Below are 21,122 nucleotides of genomic sequence, written 5' to 3'. Positions count from 1 at the left end.
TTTCATTCCCCCCCCTTCATCACCCCCTGTTATTCCATTACCCCTCCTCAATCCCCAACTGTGCCACTTCACCCCCTCCCCCCTTGATCCCTTGTGTCACTTCATCCCCAGGTTAATCCCCTGTATCACTTTAAAGGGGTAATACACTGGCCAGTGTTTGGAAAATTTGGTTCCGAACGCTGTGTACGCACTGTGGGGTCAGCCACACCCCCTCATGACATCAGGCCATGCCACCTCATTGCAAGTCCATAGACTTGCATTGTTGTGTGTGGCCTGACAGCATGAGGAGGCATGTCTGACCCCCGCAGGGAGCACACAGTGTTCAAAACTAAATGTTCCGAACACTGGCCAGTGGAGTACCCCTTTAATCCTCCCCTTGATCCCCCCCTGTGTCACTACCTTTTCCCTATTCCCACACCATTGCTATTACTTGCCTCAGTCTGGCAGGTTTAGGTGCCGGGTCGGCGGCTTGGCAAGTTTGAAAAGCAACGTCCTCCTGCGCTGCACTGACGAGTAACATTCTCCCGCTCCACTCCTCTGCGCGACATCACAGGCGTCACTTGTCAGTCGCAGCAGCCACCACTGCTCACTGATTTAAAGTGGCCACCGCACTGGCTGCCTGTTTAAGATTAGCAGCACAGGCTGTGGCTCCACTTAACAACAGTGACCAGTGATGGCTATTGCTGTGGGACGGGGCTAAAGTGTCACGACACCCAGTTTGGAAAGCCCTGTTCTAGGGGTAAGTAGTTCTGTACATACTGTACCCAACTGAGGCTGAATAGCAGCACACAGAGGCTGCTAAGCAACTAAATGGCCTCACCATGTCACTTTCCTATCCTCTTTTCCTGTTTCTAATAAGTAGTCTGCTGGTCAGTTAAATAATAAAAAGTAGGGTTAAGGTATCCCATAGATCAATGACACTACTTGTCTTTGACTTCTCTCCCTCCTACAGAAATTTAATTATAACACCCATCAGAAGCAGAGAAAGTAAATCAATATAAGCTCGATTTATTTGGACTGTTTTCAAACAACTGCTTATCTCCAGAAAGCCCCCAAAAATATTTTCATTGCACACACCAGAGAAAGATACAGAGATGTAAATGCATAATAATAACATACTCATTATGATATAATGGCAATATATCGAATCCCAAAGCATACCAGACCTCCAAACTACATGTCCTTCAGGCTGTAAATGTTTATGCAGCAAGGACACATTCCTATCTTGGTTGGATACCAGATTCCAATATAGCCCAAATTGTAACTGTGAGGGCCCTTTTAGATGGGCTGATGGTGGGCAGAAAACAGGCTCCTATGTACTTATTTGCTCAGCCTTTACAAGGTTCAATTAATCATGTGACCAGGCCACATGAACGATCACTGGATTGCTTGTGTGGCCATTTAAATGCATCATTATTGTTCGCTCATCACCTGTTTATACAGGGCAATGTGGGGCTTGTTGCCATGATTTAAATGATTTAATCTAGTGGCTTGAGCTTTACTCATTCTTAGTCTGACCACTGGTCCCTTTACAGGGGCTGATTATTCGGAATGAGCCTTCCCAGGAACTCTCATTTGCCCCATAATCTGCCCGTGTTGTGTTGGGCGTCCTACAATGCATTTCGTGATACCAGTATCAGCATTAAAAATGTGGCTGCTACCCCATGTGTTATTTCATCCCCCCCTTTATCACTCCCTCTTATTCTATTACCCCTCCCCCCTCGATCCCCAACTGTATCACTTCATCCCGCACTTAAACCCCCCTCCCGTGTCACTACCTCCCCCCCCCTTATCCCCCTTGTGTCACTTCATGTAAATGGGCCCTAAACAATTCCTGGCTATTTAAATAATAAGCTGCATTGCTTTATCAGTTTTGATAAGAAGCCTAATAACCGGGAAAAGAATAGAGTTCTGATTTCAGATGTAAAATATTGTGTAACCTTTTAGTACAAGATTATGTCATTGATCTAAAAGGCATTTGTCTTGCACACCAGACATTTGTAAATAAAGCTTAATCATTGGAAAATAAAAAGTTCTGGACTTTGAAATATACTTCAAATATTTCCTACTTTTACCACTTTTCCCGCTGGAATGTGTTAAAGGACATTTGTTATGTGTTAAAGGACATTTGTAGCGGTACAAACACTTATCCCCTATCCTCAAGATAAGGGATAAGTGTTTGATCGTGGGGGGTCCGAACGCAGGGGCCCCCAGCGATCTCCTGTAGGGGGGCGCGGCTCTCCCATGCAGGGGGCGTGCCAGCCGCAGCATGACGTTGCGGCCGGCTCGCCTCCTCCATACATCTCTATGGGAGAGGCGGGGAGGCAGCATTCGTGCCTCCCCGCATTCCCCATAGAACTGTATGGGGACGGGGAGGAGACTGGGCGTCACCATGGGCGCTAATGCCGGCTCCCCGTTAGGGAGATCGAGGGGGGTCCCAGCGGTCAGACCCCCCGCGATCAAACACTTATCCCCTATCCTGTGGCTAGGGGATAAGTGTAATTCCACTGCAGTTGTCCTTTAAATGTTTGTTACATTGTATCCAGTCTAAACAATTGTCTATAGAATGCAACGTGTGAACGCAGCCTCAGAAGAAGTGTATAATTACTATATATCCTGATCCCATTAAGATAGCTGCAGCAGTATACAGATAGAGGAAAAGAGGGGAAGGGGATTGTGAGCAGCTTGAAGAGATCTTGTAGGTGATAATGTCATCTTGTAGTTTACAGGAAGTCAGCTGACCCAGGACAGACCTGGAACAAGTTATGTTCCGTAGAGAGTGAGTGGAGTAGTGGCTGGAGTGTTTTGAACTCATAATCAGCGGAGGTCTCAGTGCTCATAATTCACTGAACAGCTAGGTGGGGGATCAGTGGATAGGGGATCACTTTTAATCCAGGACAACCTATTTGAGATTGCACTGACTCGTGGAGTAGCACTAAGTAAAGCACACAATCATTGGAGCCAAGTAAAAGCATGCCACAGACCTGGTACTGTATGTGACAGTTGGTTCTTAGGCCGCGTTCGAACAACGGAAATTCTGCATATCTGCATGAATTCTGCATTCAAATTGGTTCTGTGCAGAATTTCACCGTGGAATTGGTGCAGAATTGGTGCGGAGTGTATACAGAATTGTATCCGCATGGATTCCACGTGATTGCGCAGCTCAGGAAAAGATAGATTTCATTTAATTAAACAAAGTTTGTGCAAATTCCGAAAGCCTCATTGACTTCAATGGGATTGCACAGCCGAAGTCCGGAAAAATATATGACCAGACTTATATTTATCCGGACTGTGGAAAACAGAATTTCAGTAGTGGAATTTCGCATGCAGAAATTCTGCTGTGTGAATGACAGTGCAGAATTCCATGGATTTTCTGTCGTGTGAATGCGGCCTTAGCCTCTTTAAAGACAAACTGGTTGACCTGCACTAAACCCAATATACTGGGTTATAGGGCAGGGGAACCTGAGTAAAATGATGTAGTACTTACAAAAATCAGTCTAGCCATTTCAGAGTTACAGGCTGTGTTGCTAGTATGCAGATATGTCCCTTATCGCATTGGAGGCTGGATCCGGCTTTCTGAGCTTCCCTGCCTCCTTCCTTCCTGCCTGCTTCCTCCCTGTCTCCTTTACTTTTTGCTCCCTTATGCCCTCCCATTTCCTGCATATGCATAAATCTTCACTCTATGTCCACATAAGAGATCTCTTCCTCATCACTCCTCATGTCCTAATGACGTGGAGCCTATGCCCTTGTTCTAGCAGATCATGTTGGCGCAGGCTCTCACATCATTAGGACATGCGAAGATTATTGCATATACAGGTGATGAGCAGGCGTATGGAAGAACAGAGGAAGGAGGCAGGGTGGCTCGAAATCCAGCTTCTGCCTCCATTGTGAAAAAGGACTTATTTGCTTACTAACAACAAAGCCTGTAACTCAGGTTCACCCGTACTATAACCCAGTGTGTTGGGTTTAGTGCAGGTAAACCGGCTGTCAGTTTCCCTTTAATGCATTCGTTTATTATTTGTATTTAAAGTTATATATAAGAAAATCTAAATGAGATACCTTCCCAGAAAATGTTGTATGTCCTATTCCTGTATTGTTCGCTAATGCATAAAGCACAGCATCGTGTACAGTAAGGAAAAGGTGATCCCGACTAAGATCTCCCTCAAAGACTCCACCAAGCTCAATGTCATCATATACTTGAGCTGAAAAAAACATTAGAGGGAGAAATATCAATAATAATTAGATGCTCATGTCCAATAGCATACATCCCTTGACGGTATTTAAAGGAGTAGTCCAGTGGTGAACAACTTATCCCCTATCCTAAGGATAGGGGATAAGTTTGAGATCGCGGGGGGGTCTGACCACTGGGGCCCCCTGCGATCTCCTGTACGGAGCCCCGACAGCCCGTTGGGAGGGGGCGTGTCGACCTTCGCACGAAGCGGCGGCCGACACACCCCCTCAATACAACTATATGGCAGAGCCGAAGCGCTGCCTTCCGCAATCTCCGGCTCTGCCATAGAGATGTATTGAGGGGGCGTGTTGGCCGCCGCTTCGTGTGGAGGTCAACACCCGCTATCTGGCCGGAGAGCCTGGCCCTCATACAGAGAGATCGCAGGGGGCCCCAGCGGTCGGACCCCCCGCGATCTCAAACTTATCCCCTATCCTTAGGATAGGGGATAAGTTTTTCACCACTGGACTATCCCTTTAAAGGAGTACTCTAGTGGAAAAAAAAACTTAGCCCCTATACAAAAGGGGAAACATTATAAATTGTGGGGTTGGGGAGGGCTACCACTGGGACCTCCCGTGAGGCCCTGGCAGTCCTCAGGAAGGGAGCGTGCTGACACGCCCCCTTCATATATCCCATAGAGAAACATGAAGGGGGCATGTTGGCCGCGGCTTCCTGCAGGGGTCGGCATGCCCGCTTCCTGCAACTGCCGGGACCCTGTACAGGAGATCGCAGGGTATCCCCCCGCGATCTATACCTCATCCCCTATCCTTTGGCTAGAGGATAAGTTTTTTTTTACTACAGTACAGTAAATAAATAGTATAGTTTGATATTTTGTTGACCATTTGCGGCCAATAGGGGAGCTTTAGAAAAAGAATGTAAATTAAAAATGAAGTAGTTACCCATGGTAGTCAATCAAATAACTTATTTTTAATAAAGACCCTATGATCCTTTACAAATGATTTTAACGAGTGGGGAAAATCCCAGATTGCACTTCTAAAGTTTGATTATCTTCATAATACTTTGTGTAATACTGTATGCCATCATGTTTATTTTTATTTTTTTTTGCAGCTTGGTCCCATTCACTTTAATAGGGATATCTACAACCAGAAACAGCAAGCCAACAAAAGTGTTACTGCCTGTGTAAAAAAAAAAAAAAAAAAAAAAAAAAATCTGATCCTTTTTAAACCTATGGATGAGAAAGATTGTGAAAATCTTCCAGACAGGTCTGAGAAAAGCTAAGCTATTATGATCAATTGTTTAATACCTTGTACATCTGCTAAATAAAAGTTCACTCCGATCCTCTGGTAACTGGAACACAACTGTAATAACAAAAAAAATCTTAATTTTACTCTTTAGTATTTTCTTATTTCTTATTTCTTTGCATACACAGGATAAGGTCATATTCAGTTTTTCTCCTTTATCACATTAAAGGGGTTATCCAGGAAAAACTTGTTTTTATATATCAACTGGCTCCAGAAAGTTTTTTGTAAATTACTTCTATTAAAAAATATCTTAATCCTTTCAGTACTTATGAGCTGCTGAAGTTGGGTTTTTCTTTTCTGTCTAAGTGCTCTCTGATGACACCTGTCTCTGGAACTGTCCAGAGTAGAAGCAAATCTCCATAGCAAACCTCTTCTACTCTGTGCAGTTCCTGAGACAAGCAGAGATGTCAGCAGAGAGCACAGTTGCCAGACAGAAAAGAACAACTCATCTTCAGCAGCTGATAATTATTGGAAGGATTAAGAATTTTTTTTAATAGAAGTCATTTACAAATCTGTTTTACTTTCTGGAGCCAGTTGAAATAAAATAAAAAGTTTTTTTTCCTGGGATACCCCTGTAAGCTGTGCAACATTTATATATGTATACATTTAAAGGGGTACTCCACTGGAAAACATTTTTTTTTATCAACTGGCTCCAGAAAGTTAAACAGATTTGTAAATTACTTCTGTTAAAAAAATCTTCCAGTACTTATCAGCTGCTGTATATAATCAGAGTACCCGACATTGCCCAGTCTTCTTACCTAAACCTTCTAGGAGAGGAAAAGCAACAATGATGCTCTCGTCCTCAAATCCCGACCTCATATCCTGTCCTCATATCCTGCCCCCCATCTCTTGATCTCATATCCTGTCCTCACATCCTGACCTCATATCCCTTCCGCATATCCCGTCCTTATAAGCCATCCTGATATCCTGTCCTCATATCCCATCCTTATAACCTGTCCTCATATTCTGTCCTTATATTCCGTCCTCATATCCCAACCTCATATCCCATCCTCATAACCCTTCCTCATCTACTGTCCTCATATCCCTTCCTCATCTACTGTCCTCATATCCCAACCTCATATCCCATCCTCATAACCCTTCCTCATCTACTGTCCTCATATCCCTTCCTCATCTACTGTCCTCATATCCCAACCTCATATCCCATCCTCATAACCCTTCCTCATCTACTGTCCTCATATCCCTTCCTCATCTACTGTCCTCATATCCCAACCTCATATCCCATCCTCATAACCCTTCCTCATCTACTGTCCTCATATCCCAACCTCATATCCCATCCTCATAACCCTTCCTCATCTACTGTCCTCATATCCCTTCCTCATCTACTGTCCTCATATCCCAACCTCATATCCCATCCTCATAACCCTTCCTCATCTACTGTCCTCATATCCCTTCCTCATCTACTGTCCTCATATCCCAACCTCATATCCCATCCTCATAACCCTTCCTCATCTACTGTCCTCATATCCCTTCCTCATCTACTGTCCTCATATCCCAACCTCATATCCCATCCTCATAACCCTTCCTCATCTACTGTCCTCATATCCCTTCCTCATCTACTGTCCTCATATCCCAACCTCATATCCCATCCTCATAACCCTTCCTCATCTACTGTCCTCATATCCCTTCCTCATCTACTGTCCTCATATCCCAACCTCATATCCCATCCTCATAACCCTTCCTCATCTACTGTCCTCATATCCCTTCCTCATCTACTGTCCTCATATCCCAACCTCATATCCCATCCTCATAACCCTTCCTCATCTACTGTCCTCATATCCCAACCTCATATCCCATCCTCATAACCCTTCCTCATCTACTGTCCTCATATCCCTTCCTCATCTACTGTCCTCATATCCCAACCTCATATCCCATCCTCATAACCCTTCCTCATCTACTGTCCTCATATCCCTTCCTCTTCTACTGTCCTCATATCCCAACCTCATATCCCATCCTCATAACCCTTCCTCATCTACTGTCCTCATATCCCAACCTCATATCCCATCCTCATAACCCTTCCTCATCTACTGTCCTCATATCCCTTCCTCATCTACTGTCCTCATATCCCAACCTCATATCCCATCCTCATAACCCTTCCTCATCTACTGTCCTCATATCCCTTCCTCATCTACTGTCCTCATATCCCAACCTCATATCCCATCCTCATAACCCTTCCTCATCTACTGTCCTCATATCCCTTCCTCATCTACTGTCCTCATATCCCAACCTCATATCCCATCCTCATAACCCTTCCTCATCTACTGTCCTCATATCCCTTCCTCATCTACTGTCCTCATATCCCAACCTCATATCCCATCCTCATAACCCTTCCTCATCTACTGTCCTCATATCCCTTCCTCATCTACTGTCCTCATATCCCAACCTCATATCCCATCCTCATAACCCTTCCTCATCTACTGTCCTCATATCCCATCCTCATCTACTGTCCTCATATCCCAACCTCATATCCCATCCTCATAACCCTTCCTCATCTACTGTCCTCATATCCCTTCCTCATCTACTGTCCTCATATCCCAACCTCATATCCCATCCTCATAACCCTTCCTCATCTACTGTCCTCATATCCCTTCCTCATCTACTGTCCTCATATCCCAACCTCATATCCCATCCTCATAACCCTTCCTCATCTACTGTCCTCATATCCCAACCTCATATCCCATCCTCATAACCCTTCCTCATCTACTGTCCTCATATCCCTTCCTCATCTACTGTCCTCATATCCCAACCTCATATCCCATGCTCATAACCCTTCCTCATCTACTGTCCTCATATCCCTTCCTCATCTACTGTCCTCATATCCCAACCTCATATCCCATCCTCATAACCCTTCCTCATCTACTGTCCTCATATCCCATCCTCATCTACTGTCCTCATATCCCAACCTCATATCCCATCCTCATAACCCTTCCTCATCTACTGTCCTCATATCCCTTCCTCATCTACTGTCCTCATATCCCAACCTCATATCCCATCCTCATAACCCTTCCTCATCTACTGTCCTCATATCCCTTCCTCATCTACTGTCCTCATATCCCAACCTCATATCCCATCCTCATAACCCTTCCTCATCTACTGTCCTCATATCCCTTCCTCATCTACTGTCCTCATATCCCAACCTCATATCCCATCCTCATAACCCTTCCTCATCTACTGTCCTCATATCCCTTCCTCATCTACTGTCCTCATATCCCAACCTCATATCCCATCCTCATAACCCTTCCTCATCTACTGTCCTCATATCCCTTCCTCATCTACTGTCCTCATATCCCAACCTCATATCCCATCCTCATAACCCTTCCTCATCTACTGTCCTCATATCCCTTCCTCATCTACTGTCCTCATATCCCAACCTCATATCCCATCCTCATAACCCTTCCTCATCTACTGTCCTCATATCCCAACCTCATATCCCATCCTCATAACCCTTCCTCATCTACTGTCCTCATATCCCTTCCTCATCTACTGTCCTCATATCCCAACCTCATATCCCATCCTCATAACCCTTCCTCATCTACTGTCCTCATATCCCTTCCTCTTCTACTGTCCTCATATCCCAACCTCATATCCCATCCTCATAACCCTTCCTCATCTACTGTCCTCATATCCCAACCTCATATCCCATCCTCATAACCCTTCCTCATCTACTGTCCTCATATCCCTTCCTCATCTACTGTCCTCATATCCCAACCTCATATCCCATCCTCATAACCCTTCCTCATCTACTGTCCTCATATCCCTTCCTCATCTACTGTCCTCATATCCCAACCTCATATCCCATCCTCATAACCCTTCCTCATCTACTGTCCTCATATCCCTTCCTCATCTACTGTCCTCATATCCCAACCTCATATCCCATCCTCATAACCCTTCCTCATCTACTGTCCTCATATCCCTTCCTCATCTACTGTCCTCATATCCCAACCTCATATCCCATCCTCATAACCCTTCCTCATCTACTGTCCTCATATCCCTTCCTCATCTACTGTCCTCATATCCCAACCTCATATCCCATCCTCATAACCCTTCCTCATCTACTGTCCTCATATCCCATCCTCATCTACTGTCCTCATATCCCAACCTCATATCCCATCCTCATAACCCTTCCTCATCTACTGTCCTCATATCCCTTCCTCATCTACTGTCCTCATATCCCAACCTCATATCCCATCCTCATAACCCTTCCTCATCTACTGTCCTCATATCCCTTCCTCATCTACTGTCCTCATATCCCAACCTCATATCCCATCCTCATAACCCTTCCTCATCTACTGTCCTCATATCCCAACCTCATATCCCATCCTCATAACCCTTCCTCATCTACTGTCCTCATATCCCTTCCTCATCTACTGTCCTCATATCCCAACCTCATATCCCATCCTCATAACCCTTCCTCATCTACTGTCCTCATATCCCTTCCTCATCTACTGTCCTCATATCCCAACCTCATATCCCATCCTCATAACCCTTCCTCATCTACTGTCCTCATATCCCAACCTCATATCCCATCCTCATAACCCTTCCTCATCTACTGTCCTCAAATCCCAACCTCATATCCCATCCTCATAACCCTTCCTCATCTACTGTCCTCAAATCCCATCCCACGCACTAACTATTCTCTGCACCTGCCTGTTGAACAGTCAGCAGGATTTTTAAAAGTCCCAGGTAATCTCTGCAGCCCAAAAGTTTTAGACTTGCTTGGGACTTCCTTAAAAACAACCTTGCAAATTGGGGTGGGTTAAGATTGATTTAACTCTACTAAATTATTTTAGACATATAAGTCTAAACTAAAGGGATTTTACCCCCAAAACAACAAATCCCAGCTCAGTTTCCCTATCTTAACAAGCATTTTTAGACTTGTCTAATGTTTATGGCAACTATTGGATAGCTTAATTCACACCATTGTTATTTGCCAACATATTGGCACAATTTTGGTTCCCTTTTTCCCCATTTTAAGTTACTCAACACCAAATTGCAACACAATAGTTAATCATCCACAGTGAATGTTGTGAAACAAATACCTTTCCTAAGGCTTTGATACCCATCAGATCTACGAAGCACACGCCGCTCATGTCAATGATGACGGTATGGAAATTAACAATCGGAGGTGCCATGATGATAGGATCTTCAGTTTGTGCTGGGGTGGATACACCATTTGGAATAATGACAGGAATTGTTGACCCCACTGTTAGAGTATTTGATGCTATATAACTGATAGTATTGTTCGTTCCGTTCACTGTACTATTGTTGTTGGAATCAGTTGGAGGTGCACCATCAAAATCCTCTTGTAGTTCTTGCAGTGATAATGTCTGCATAAAAAATTAAATTTATAAAGAGTGAAAGTAAATTCTGTGTGAAATGTAATCTTGATTATGCTTTAAACCTGTCACAGGATGTCCGCCATGCCCCCTCCTATAGAAATGAATAGAGGGGGCGTGGCGTGATTTCACGATCACAGACGTCCAAAAGTTATTTTCAGAATGCTGGGTGCCCCACGGAGATCGTGAGGGTACAAGCAGTGGGACCTCCGCTATAAGACATCTTATCCTTTGGATAGGGGGATAAGATGTCTAGGGGCGGAGTACCTCTTTAAAGGGGTACTCCAGCGCTTAGACATCTTATCACCTATCCAAAGGATAGGGGATAAGATGCCTGATCGCGGGGGTCCCGCCGCTGGGGACACCCCGTGATCTTGCACGCAGCACCCCGTTAAAATCGGTCCCCTGAGCGTGTTCGCTCCGGGTCTGATTACTGCCGATCACTGGGCCGGAGCGTTGTGACGTCAAGGCTCCGCCCCGTGTGACATCACGTTCCGCTCCCCTCAATGCAAGCCCATGGGAGGGGGCGTGACAGCTGTACCCCTTTAAAAAAGTAAAGTCGTAAGAAAACTTTGACATTCTTTTTTAATTTAATTAATTTACATTAACAAACTTTAAAAAAAAAACACAAACATCATGATGCCCAACATGACTGAACGTGACTGATGATTTATAAAATGTTACATGATTATGTATTTTTTTGTCATCTCACACTTCAGACTTACCTTGCTTTTCATGAAGACAGACCCCCTTTGTCTTTTATGTTCTTCTGCTTCATGTTTTTTCAGGTACTTCTTTTTGGCCAGATAGACTTTGCAAGGATCAAGTCCAGTCTAGGAGGTAACGATAAATATAAACATATGACTGATAAAATACATATAGAAAAGTACTCCTTGTTGCAAGTATTACAGCAAAATATAGCTTATTACCAGAGAAGTCATATGACTAGCACCTTTTTTTTTTCCTGGTGATCATGTGATCACTGGGGACCCATTAGCAATAGGAATATGTCTTAGCAGGCTCACATTTGAAGGCCAGATGGCTGTACTCCACTTGTAACTGGGGCTATTACATCAGCCCTAGTTACAGGGGAAATCAGCAACAAAAACAAAAATAAAATCTAGTGTTAAAATGCCCCCCCCCTATTGGTCGTATATAATTTAATGGGGGAAATGCAAAATGTAAAGATGAAAACAAAAATAATAAAGTAAAAAACATATAAACAACAAAGTAAAAACAGACAAATATTTTTATTTTTTTTATTTTTCCTTAAAAATATTAATAAAAAAAATAATAACAATAATAATAAAATGTAATAACATAAAATGACATGAAAATAAACCCTATGTATCGCAGAAAAAATGCTGACAAAATGATTTCAATAATCGAATGAGTAGAAACGTTATGTCTTTTAACCCCTTCCCGACCCATGGCATACATGTATGTCATGGGTAGGCTCCCATTCTATAACTTGGGGCCACGGCGTGGCCCCTCGTCATAGCGGGTCGGGCCCGGCACCTAGCAACGGCCAGGACCCGTGGCTAATAGCGCGCAGCAGTGATCGCGGTGCCGCGCGTTATTAACCCTTTAGACGCGGCGTTCAAAGTTGAATGCCGCGTCTAAAGTGAAAGTAAACTAATGCCGGTTAGGTCAGGGAGCTGCTCGGGATCGCCGCGGCAAAATCGCGGCATCCCGAACAGCTTACATGACAGCTGGAGGGTCCCTACCTGCCTCCTCGCTGTCCGATCGCTGAATGACTGCTCAGTGCCTGAGATCCAGGCATGAGCAGTCAAGCGGCAGAATCATTGATCACTGGTTTCCTATGAGAAACCAGTGATCAATGTAAAAGATCAGTGTGTGCAGTGTTATAGGTCCCTATGGGACCTATAACATTGCAAAAACAAAAGTGAATAAAGATCATTTAACCCCTCCCCTACTAAAAGTTTGAATCACCCCCCTTTTCCTATTTAAAAAAAAAAAAACAGTGTAAATAAAAATAAAAATAAACATATGTGGTATCTTCGCGTGCGGAAATGTCCGAATTATAAAAAAAATATCATTAATTAAACCGTACGGTCAATGGCGTACACGCAAAAAAATTCCAAAGTCCAAAAAAGCTTATTTTTGGTCACTTTTTATATTATGAAAAAATGAATAAAAAGCGATCAAAAAGTCCAATCATTACAAAGATGGTACCGCTAAAAACTTCAGATCACGACGCAAAAAATTAGCCCTCATACCGTCCCATACGCAGAAAAATAAAAAAGTTATAGGGGTCAGAAGATGACAATTTTAAACACATAAATTTTTCTGCATGTAGTTATGATTTTTTCCAGAAGTACAATAAAAACAAACCTATATAAGTAGGGTATCATTTTAACCGTATGGACCTACAGAATAAAGAGAAGGTGTCATTTTTACCGAAAAATTTACTGCGTAGAAACGGAAGCCCCCAAAAATTACAAAATTGTGTTTTTTCTTCAATTTTGTCGCACAATGAATTTTTTTTCCGTTTCTCTGTAGATTTTTGGGTAAAATGACTGATGTCATTATAAAGTAGAATTGGTGGCGCAAAAAATAAGCCATCATATGGATTTTTAGGTGCACAATTGAAAGAGTTATGGTTTTTTAAAGGTAAGGAGGAAAAAACGAAAGTGCAAAAATGGAAAAACCCTGGGTCATGAAGGGGTTAAATACTCATGTAATACTATAAAAAAAATAAAAAAAAGGAAACTGTCTGGTCATGAAGGGGGAAACCGTGACAGGCTAGAAGTGGTTAAAAACACCCTGCTACCTCCAACCCGTTCTTAAGCTATTACAAATCTGTAATTTTTATCTTTCTACACATGTATTTTACAGTATGAGCATGCTGATACATAGAGAGGACTACTGACTCCTGTGTTTGCAGGCTTATAGCAGAGGAATGCAAGTGAGGAGTATGATAAATATTGCAGTTTCAGAATCGATAAATTAGAAATTATTTACTGATTACTTAAAGTGGTACATTTTTTTTCTCTAATCAACTGGTGCTAGAAAGTTAAACAGATTTGTAAAATACTTCTATTTAAAATCTTAATCCTTCCAGTACTTATCAGATGCTGTATACTACAGAGGAAGTTGTGAAGTTCTTTTCAGTCTGACCACAGTGCTCTTTGCTGACACCTCTGTCTGTGTCAAGAACTGTCCAGAGTAGGAGCAAATCCCCATAGCGAACCTCTCCTGCTCTGGACAGTTCCTGACATAGACAGAGGTGTCAGCAGAGAGCACTGTGGTCAGACTGGAAAGAACTTTACAACTTTCTCTGGAGCATACAGCAGCTGATAAGTACTGGAAGGATTAAGATTTTTTAATAGAAGTAATTTACAAATCTGTTTAACTTTTTAGCACTAGTTAATTTAAAAAAAAATGTTTTCCACCAGAGTACCCCTTTAACCTGTTGGAGACGGAGAGCGTACAGGTACACCCTCACGTCCCGGTACTTAAGGACGGAGGGCGTACCTGTACGCCCTCCATATTTCTGATCACCGCTGCTCGCGGGGCAGTGATCAGAATGGGATTCCTGCTGAAAGCATTCAGCAGGCATTCCATGGCAATGCCTAGGGGGGTCCTGAGACCCCCCATAATGATCGCCGTGATTCACCGGTCAATTCTGACCGCTTTTTCCGGGCTGATCAGGTCTCTGGTGACCCGATCGCCTGGAAAGTAAGGATGATCGGGGCTGTCAGAGACAGCTCTGATCATCCTGAAGGATAAGGGTGAGGTGGCAGGGGTGTCACCTCCTCCTATCCCCTGCCATTGGTCAGTTGCAAGTGACCAACCAATAGCAGATGGGGGCGGGGGATTCAAAGGTTTCCTCCCACGCTCTGCCCGTCAATGGTGGTCTGGGCAGAGCAGGGGGAACTGGTAAAGGAGCTGCGGGCGGCGGCGGGAGAGATCAGCGGCGTCAGGAGGCATGCGGCGATCAGGTCAGGCGGCGGTGTGGGCGCACACTGTCGCCTTCCAGATGTTACTTAACTACAACTCCAAGCATGCCCAGGCAGCTATTGGCTGTCTGGGCATGCTGGGAGTTGTAGTTTTGCAACATCTGGAGGTACAAAGTTTGGAGATCACTATATAGTGGTCTCCAAACAGTGGCCCTCCAGATGCTGCAAAACTACAACTCTCAGCATGCCCAGACAGTTCAGGCATGCTGGAAGTTGTAGTTCTGCAACATCTGGCCCTCCAGCATTTACACCTCACAGGTGGTTGACAAGTTGTCGTTAAATTTGATTTTTTTTCACTAAAATGCTGGTGTTACCCCAAATTTTTCCTTTTCACAAGGGATAATAGAAGAAATATACCCCCCAAAATTTGTTACCCCATTTCTTCTAAGTATGGAAATTCCCCATATGTGGATAAAAAGGTGCTCTGCTGGTGCACTACAGGGCTCAGAAGAGAAGGAGCTAAATTGTTTTTTTTTTTAGAGAATTTGTCTGGAATTGAAGGCCATCTGCGCTTACAAAGCCCCGGTGCTGCCAGAACAGTGAACCTCTTCGCATGTGATCCCTTTTTGGAAACTACACCCCTCATGTAATGTAATAAGGGGTGCAGTGATCATTTACGCCCCAAAGGTGTCTGACAAATTTTTGAAACAGTGGTCCGTAAAAAGGAAAAATTTAATTTTCCATTTGCACAGCTCACTGTTCCAAAGATCTGTCATACGCCAGTGGGGTGTAAATGAACCCCTTATTACATTTCGTGAGGGGTTTAGTTGCCCAAATGGGGTCACATGTGGGGGGGGGGGTCCACTGTTCTGGCAGCCCTGGGGCTTTGTAAAAGCACATGGCTGACGACTTCCATTCCAACCAAATTCTCTCTCCAAAAGCCCAATGGCGCTCCTTCTCTTCTGAGCTCTGTAGTGCACTCACAGAGCACTTTATATCCACATATGAGGTATTTCCATACTCAGAAGAAATGGGGTTACACATTTTTTGGGGCTTTTTCTCCTCTTACCCCTTGTGAAAATAAAATTTGGGGTAACACCAGCATTTTAGTGAAAAACATTTTTTTTCCCGTCCCACTTAAACGACAACCATCAATCACCTCTGGGATGTTAAAACTCACTGTACCCCTTGTTACGTGCCTTGTGGGGTTTAGTTTCCCAAATAGTGTGCCACATGGGGGGGGGGTTGCTTTTCTGGCACCATGGAGGCTTCCTAAATGCGACATGCCCCTTAAAAATCATTTCAGCAAAATTCGCTCTCCAAAAGCCCAAAGTCGCTCCTTCCCTTCTGAGCCCTCTACTGCACCCACAGAGCACTTTACATCCACATATGAGGTATTTCCTTACTCAAGAGAAATGGGGTTACAAATTTGGGGGGGGGGGGGGCATTTTCTCCTATCACACTTTGTGAAAATGAAAAATTTTTGGTAACACCAGCATTTTTGTGAAAAAAATCAAATTTTTCAGTTTCATGTCCCACTTTAATGAAAGTTCTTCAACCACCTGTGGGGTATTAAGGCTCACTGTACCCCTTGTTATGTTCCTTGAGGGGTGTAGTTTGCCAAATAGTGTACGGGAGTTTTGCTGTTCTGGCACCATGGGGGCTTCCTAAATGAGACATGCCCCCAAAAACAATTTCAGCAAAATTTGCTCTCCAAATTCCCATTGTCGTTTCTTCCCTTCTGAGCCTTGTAGTGCACTCGCAGAGCACTTTACATCCACATCTTTACATCCACATATGGGGGTCTTTTTCACCTTTTATCCCTTGTAAAAATGAAAAAAGTGGGGCTACAAGAACATGTTAGTGTAAAAAATTTAAGATTTTGAATTTTCTCCTCCACTTTGCTGCAATTCCTGTGAAAAACCTAAAGGGTTAACAAACTTTCTGAATGTCATTTTTAATACTTTGAGGAGGGCAGTTTTCATAATGGGGTCCATTATGGGGCATTTCTAACATAAAGACCCTAAAATTCACTTAAAAACTGAACTGGTCCCTGAAAAATTCCTATTTAGGAAATTTTCCTGAAAAATTGGAAAATTGCTGCTGAACTTTGAAGCCCTCTGATATCTTCAAAAAGTAAAAACATGTCAACTTTATGATGCAAACATAAAGTGGACATATTGTATATGTGAATCAATATATAATTTATTTGGTATGTCTATTTTCCTTACAAGCAGAGAGTTTCAAAGTACGAAAAATGCTACATTTTCTAAATTTTCATGAAATTTTATGATTTTTTTTTACCAAGAAATGATGCAAGTATCAGTGATAATTTATCACTATCTTAAAGTAGAATATGTCATGAAAAAACAATCTCAGAATCAAATTCACGAGTAAAAGCATCCCAGAGTTATTAATGCATAAAGTGACAGATGTCAGATTTGCAAAAAATGCTTTGGTCCTTAGGGTCAAAATGGGTTCCGTCCCCAAGGTGTTAAGTTTAGGGAGATATTAGAGGATTCTTCTTAATAGTATAAGAGTAAAGTTCCTTTTACACTATGTTTTTGGGGGACTCCCTGATGGATATCTCCGCTGTATAGTTTTGACAGATGCAGCTAAGCTACAGTAACTAGGCATGGCTACTATCCAATGAATGGAGTCAGCTTCTTTCAGCCCCATTCACCGCTTAGATCCCGCCACAGCAGCAATAAAGAACAGCAGATTGAAGCGGTGCCTGGTGCTGGCACCTTGCCGATCAACGATGATCTATCTTGATCATAGGCTATCAATCTGTTTTGCCCGGAAAAACCTTTCAAAGAGAATCCCTTCAGAAACCACTTTAAAGGGGTATTCCAGGGAAAAACTTTTTTTTTATATATCAACTGGCTCCAGAAAGTTAAACAGATTTGTAAATTAAAAACTTAAAAATAAGGTGCAGCTCACAACAGAAGGACCGAGGCAGTTAAAGCTAAAGCCGGATCCCACCGGCAACAATAATGTAGAATAATGAAAACCTATAGCTTATGCTTCTAGGACCTCACCAATGGTGCATAATGGTGCAGGCAATGATAGATATAACAGCGTTTACTCAGAAATTGTTTTTAATTCAGATTATAAAATATAATATATAAATAAGTAAAACAGTAACAAAATATCACATTACACTGGCACTATCTAATGAAAATCTCACTGGGCCCTAGTGAGATGTCCAGAATATAAAAAAGATATAAGAATAAATTGATATTCTAATGAGTCCATAAATCTGCAGATAAAAAATAAAAATAAAATAAATCCGCAAAAAGTGTGGATAAATGTTTGGGTTTATGGCAAATTGATTGTAACATAAAGTCAATAAAAAAAGTTGATGAATGGATGATACAGAGTATCTCTCACCACTGCTTCTGGCTTGATAAATTATGATGGATGAGTCGCAGCTTTGTGTTCCTTGTGTGCCCCAATAGGTGGAAGGGGGCACAAGTTGGTAAACCTCCCTTAGCAGCCCCGTTGGCAGGGGGGCGCAAATGGATATTGCGTACTGTGAGCTCCGATAGCGGAGGAGCATGCAGCAGTTTCAGCGCTGGGGACCTCGTTCGAACGAGGTCCCCAGCGCTGAAACTGCTGCAATTTCTGAGTAAACGCTGTTATATCTGTTACCCCGAGCGCTCCGGGTCCCCGCTCCTCCCCGGAGCACTCACAGCGTTGTCCTATTCGCAGCGCCCCGACCGGGTGCGCTGCGATAATGTTCCCAGCCGGGATGCGATTCGCGATGCGGGACGCACCCGCTCGCGATGCGCATCCCGACTCGCTTACCAGACCCGTTCCCCGTCTGTGCTGTCCCGTTCCCCGTCTGTGCTGTTCTCCTTAGGGCGTGTGCGCGCTGGGTCTTTGCGATTTAAAGGGCCGGTGCGCCACTGATTGGCGCATGAGGTTTTAATCAGTACTTTCACCTGTGCACTTCCCTACTTATACCTCACTTCCCCTGCACTCCCTTGCCGGATCTTGTTGCCATTGTGCCAGTGAAAGCGTTTCCTTGTGTGTTCCTAGCCTGTGTTCCAGACCTCCTGCCGTTGCCCCTGACTACGATCCTTGCTGCCTGCCCTGACCTTCTGCTACGTCCGACCTTGCTCTTGTCTACTCCCTTGTACCGCGCTTATCTCAGCAGTCAGAGAGGTTGAGCCGTTGCCGGTGGATACGACCTGGTTGCTACCGCCGCTGCAAGACCATCCCGCTTTGCAGCGGGCTCTGGTGAATACCAGTAGCAACTTAGAACCGGTCCACCGACACGGTCCACGCCAATCCCTCTCTGACACAGAGGATCCACCTCCAGCCAGCCGAATCGTGACAATATCTATCATTGCCCACACCATTATGCACCATTGGTGAGGTCCTAGAGGCATAAGCTATAGGTTTTCATTATTTTAGATTTGTAAATTACTTCTATAAAAAAAACTTAATCCTTTCAGTACTTATGAGCTGCTGAAGTTGAGTTGTCCTTTTATGTCTAAGTGCTCTCTGATGACACCTGTCTCGGGAACTGTCCAGAGTAGAAGCATATCCCCATAGCAAACCTATTTTGCTCTGTGCAGTTCCCGAGACAAGAAGGGTGTCAGCAGAGAGCACTGTTGCCAGACAGAAAAGAACAACTCAACTTCAGCAGCTGATAATTATTGGAAGGATTAAGATTTTTTAATAGAAGTTATTTACAAATCTGTTTAACTTTCTGGAGCCAGTTGATATATTAAAAAAAATAATTTTTCCCCCTGGAATTCCCCTTTAATGGAGGCCAAAATAATACTGGGGTCTATGAATATGTTTGACATTCGCGTTACAAGATTTCCCGGTGGTCACAAAACAAGTTTTTATTGCTTCATAGTAGATAATATTCACCAAAACACCCTTATCTCACTTATATCTCACCTCTTGTCACTCTTAATGGTCTTTTTCTCCCCGTACGGTGTTGTGTTTGCTTTGTGGGGGTGGGAGGGGTGCTGTGTTTTAATTGTGTGATGTATTTTATTTGTTTTCACTAAAAGGCTTTTATGTTTTTGTACAATATGCTGCTATCAGTGCTTTTTTGGTGCATATTATTAGTATCACTGCTCAGTTAATTTCTATCCATTTTTCTACTTACTAAGTTGCCTTAAATTTGTTGTTTGGGTTTCATGGTAGATAACTAGACTGCAAATATTCAAAGTACAGCACCATAACAAGAATTGTATACAGCCAGCAGCAAAATTTGTACAACGCATTCAATTGTTTGCTTTTCTTCCCTTTAGACTTTAGTTCTTTAAAGGGATTGTCCACCATAAGGTGATTTTAGTACGTACCTGGCAGACAGTAATGGGCATGCTTAGGAAGGATCTGCGCTTGTCTTGGGGCTAAATGGCTATGTTGTGAGATTACCATAACACTGTGGCTAGCTTTTTGTGAACTGGTATTTCCTGTTTGACTTTTCTTTTTTTGACTACAAATCCCACAATTCCATTTTCCACCCCACCCATTGAAACAAAAGACCTGTGGTTTTCAATCAGGGTGCCTACAGCTGTTGTATTAGTTGCAGATTGATCCCTCCACCCATTGAAGCAGACAGGCTCCCTGTCTTCAGCTGACTAGTGAGTCAGGTCTCGGCCGCATTGCAAGCTGGGAAAAATCTGAGACAGCAGTCATTTTGGATGCTGTTAAAAATAAATAGTGGGGTGAAAATCACAGAAGAATTGTGAGAAAACCGTCACACACAGGTACAGACACTATATTATGAACTACAATAACTTTACAGCCCCTGTAGTATGGCATTAAATGTATTACTCTACAAACAACATTGTAAGAGGGGGTTCTCTGAATAGAGGGTTCCTGAGATGATTTCCTAAGTGATGCCCACATGCATTAGACTTTCCGAGGAGTTGTCCTCTATACAGAAAATATAAAAGATAGCTTTTTCTATAAGTTTCAGTGTATAGACAATAAGGGAATGGCAGCTTCAATAACGTATTTATCAAAAGTAGATTTGTCAGAAACAGGTGCTGTTTACATTAGGAAAAGAAATCTTGTACTTTGAGATTTTCACATAAAATCTAATGATAATAGTGTCAAAGGCTTTCTTATTTTCGTGTGCTTTATGTACACACAGAGGAACACTGATAAGGTACTGTATATCAGTAACATGAGGTGAAAACATTTGTGATTGATGTATTTTAGATACCCACTTATCATTCTCATGCTCACAGTATACACATAATGTAAATGTTTACGGTTTTTGTCACAGTGCTTGTGCAATAAAATGTATGTGAGAAAATGATTACAAATCCGGAGACAGAGAAGGGGAGGGGGGGGGGGGGGGAGTCTCATCTGGCAAGTG

At 43.2% G+C, this 21,122-nt stretch overlaps 1 protein-coding gene and 1 long non-coding RNA gene across 4 annotated transcripts in view; one reads left to right on the top strand and one right to left on the bottom strand.

Annotated features, from left to right (window-relative positions):
• Positions 1-5,416, top strand: part of LOC130356452 (uncharacterized) — a 71,576-nt gene extending 66,160 nt beyond the window's left edge. For both annotated transcript variants that reach the window (XR_008888886.1, XR_008888887.1), the window contains exon 3: positions 5,297-5,416. This is a non-coding gene — a long non-coding RNA (uncharacterized LOC130356452). The remainder of the gene's footprint in view (positions 1-5,296) is intronic.
• The window catches only part of SLC26A9 (solute carrier family 26 member 9), an 81,927-nt gene that overhangs the window by 6,203 nt on the left and 54,602 nt on the right, over positions 1-21,122 (bottom strand). For both annotated transcript variants that reach the window (XM_056558024.1, XM_056558023.1), the window contains exons 16-19: positions 11,570-11,677; positions 10,548-10,835; positions 5,493-5,547; positions 4,060-4,202 (exon numbers count right to left, since the gene is read on the bottom strand). In XM_056558024.1, the coding sequence (XP_056413999.1) occupies positions 4,060-4,202; positions 5,493-5,547; positions 10,548-10,835; positions 11,570-11,677 (594 nt within the window). The remainder of the gene's footprint in view (positions 1-4,059; positions 4,203-5,492; positions 5,548-10,547; positions 10,836-11,569; positions 11,678-21,122) is intronic.

The sequence above is a fragment of the Hyla sarda genome, chromosome 2 (genome assembly GCF_029499605.1).
Source record: "Hyla sarda isolate aHylSar1 chromosome 2, aHylSar1.hap1, whole genome shotgun sequence".
NCBI lineage: Eukaryota > Metazoa > Chordata > Amphibia > Anura > Hylidae > Hyla > Hyla sarda.
Note: the sequence above shows the minus strand (reverse complement) of the source record. Positions and strands in the feature narration are given on the sequence as shown.